Here is a 2,254-nt window from a genome sequence, read left to right as displayed (position 1 = left end):
TTTTTTTTTTTCCTCTGAAAACCTAGAAAACCTTCATCTTCATATTAACTAAGGGCTCTAAAGTACATTTTTGGACTTTCAGCATCACTGTAGTTCCCTAGTTGAATTCTATGACCATAGAACCATGAATCTGGGAATGCTGCTTGTAACTATCTGCTGGCAAGTAGTATTTTACTTTGTCCTTAGAAGGTGTAGGGGTCGGAAATTGTGATATTTATACTAGGCAACAAGGCAAATCTGTGAGTCAGCCAACAAGGGAAAGAGAACCCAGTTTTCATGATCCCTTAACGCCTACTCTATCACTTTTCATCCTTTACACAGAGCAAAAACTTGACTTGTTTTCTCCGTTGTCACCTGCATTTGTAACTCACAGCAGTCATGGTTGTGATGGCTAGCAGAAGTCCACTGCACAAGTCTCGGCTGTGGAACAAAGTAAAGTAAGATTCCCAGTGTCAGAGGTGTCAGAGCACAGTGCTCCAAAGAGCTAAGTCACCTTGCCAGGCTCCAAATGCAAGTGACAGTAACTGACAGAAAGAGCAGCTGTCCTGCAGCACCAGGCTGGGGCAGCTGCCCATTCATCTGTTTCTGCTTATGCATTCCCTTTCCACCTTGAGTCATCTTAGTTGGAAGGACAAAGAATTTATCAGAATTTGATGTAATCCATACGCTAAACTGCAGATAGACTTAACTAGCTCCATGCCATTCTCAGGATGAAAGCAGAACAAGTCTGACTTGACTTATGAAAGCTGAGGGCAGGCAGGGTGCTAATTATAGGACCAGTCTCTGCTCCTCATCCCATAAACAGTAAGTATCTCACCATGGAGTCCGTTTCAGCTGGCTGGTTAGACTGTTTGTGGGCCAACAGGATGGTCAGCACTGCCTTCCAACCTGGCTCTGATGGAGCCTTGGCATTGGGCTCAGCTCCACCATTCTCCCTGGTTTCTTTGCCAGATGTGACATTCACCCAAGGGCACCAATCTCTATGCTGAGAGGTGGGATCAAAGAAGCTTCTTGAAGATGTGTCCTGAGGAAGGAGGAAAAGAAACAGTATTCATGAAGGGCAGATGCAGTGTAAATTCAGGAGGTATGGCTGTTAGTTATCGAGTTCAGAATCCCATGCCCACCCTTCTAGTTTTTATGTTCTCCTTTAAATTCTGCCTATTCATGTTCCCCTCATTTCCTGCACTCTTTTACTCCTTTTGTGGTAAACAAACTGTACCTTATCAGTTTTGTCGCCCTACCTGACTGCTGTCCCATGTACCTGAAATGTTTATTACCTTTCTAGAATCCACACCAAAGGAACAAGTGACAAAACCTTTATTTTTTTCCCTGTGGTCTCCTGGTCACCCACTTGTCCCATCTTTACACTCACTCAGATAGTTTACCTTTAGCCACAGGACCAGGGAAGGGATTATGCCTGTTTCTCCTGCTGCACAGGGAGGGCACAGCATGCTGTTTGTGCTCAGCACTTTCACGTGCAAACGTGGACTCACCGAGCTGCTAGAAGAGCAGAGGCGAGCTCGTTTGGCTCTCCGCAGAGGGCTGGATGGTACTTCAAGGCCAGTGGTGTCTCCTGTTCCCATTCTTCGGGTCACTGGGCGGGTTCTGGTGGTGGGGCTAGCAGCCTCTGGCTCAGGACGGTCGACAGGACTGGAAGAGTCCCAGCTCCTAGTACGGGAGACAATGGGACCTGGGCTCTTTTCAGCCTGCAGGAAAGGGAAAACAACAGAAGTACACAAATACTATTAGTGATTATGGTCAGAAAGATTTCTAGAAGCATGTGAAAACTAACATTTCATACTCCAAGTTATAAGGATTAAGTTTTTAAACTGCTTACAATGAAATTCTTTGAAGATTAGCTTTCTAGGCTGGCATGGTAGCTCATGCCTATAATCTTAGCTCTCTAGGAGGCCAAGGTGGATGGACTGCCTGAGCTCAGAAAATCAAGACTAGCCTGAGCAAGAGTGAGAAAACAAAAAACCAAAAATAGACCAAAAACCCAAGAATATTAGATTTCTGTGCTGTATTTTTTTTTTTAAATAGTCTCACTTTGTCGTCCTCAGTAGAATGCTATGGTGTCATAGCTCACAGTAATCTCAAACTCTTGGGCTCAATAGATCCTCTTGCCTCAGCTTCCCAAGTAGCTGAGACTACAGGTACCTGTCACAGTGCTCAGCTATTTTTAGAGATGAGGTCTCACTCTTGCTCAGGCTGGCCTCAAACTCCTAAACTCAAGCAATCCACATGCCTTGGC

The 2,254-nt window shown here is 45.1% G+C and overlaps 1 protein-coding gene across 1 annotated transcript in view; it reads right to left on the bottom strand.

The window, feature by feature from the left end:
* Positions 1–2,254, bottom strand: part of ZC3HC1 (zinc finger C3HC-type containing 1) — a 25,753-nt gene that overhangs the window by 3,296 nt on the left and 20,203 nt on the right. The window contains exons 5-6 of the mRNA XM_012813726.2: positions 1,494–1,706; positions 818–1,024 (exon numbers count right to left, since the gene is read on the bottom strand). Of these exons, the coding sequence (XP_012669180.1) occupies positions 818–1,024; positions 1,494–1,706 (420 nt within the window). The remainder of the gene's footprint in view (positions 1–817; positions 1,025–1,493; positions 1,707–2,254) is intronic.

The sequence above is a fragment of the Otolemur garnettii genome, unplaced genomic scaffold (genome assembly GCF_000181295.1).
Source record: "Otolemur garnettii isolate 467f Iridium unplaced genomic scaffold, OtoGar3 scaffold00293, whole genome shotgun sequence".
NCBI classification, from domain to species: domain Eukaryota; kingdom Metazoa; phylum Chordata; class Mammalia; order Primates; family Galagidae; genus Otolemur; species Otolemur garnettii.
This window is presented reverse-complemented; position numbering and strand designations above follow the sequence as displayed.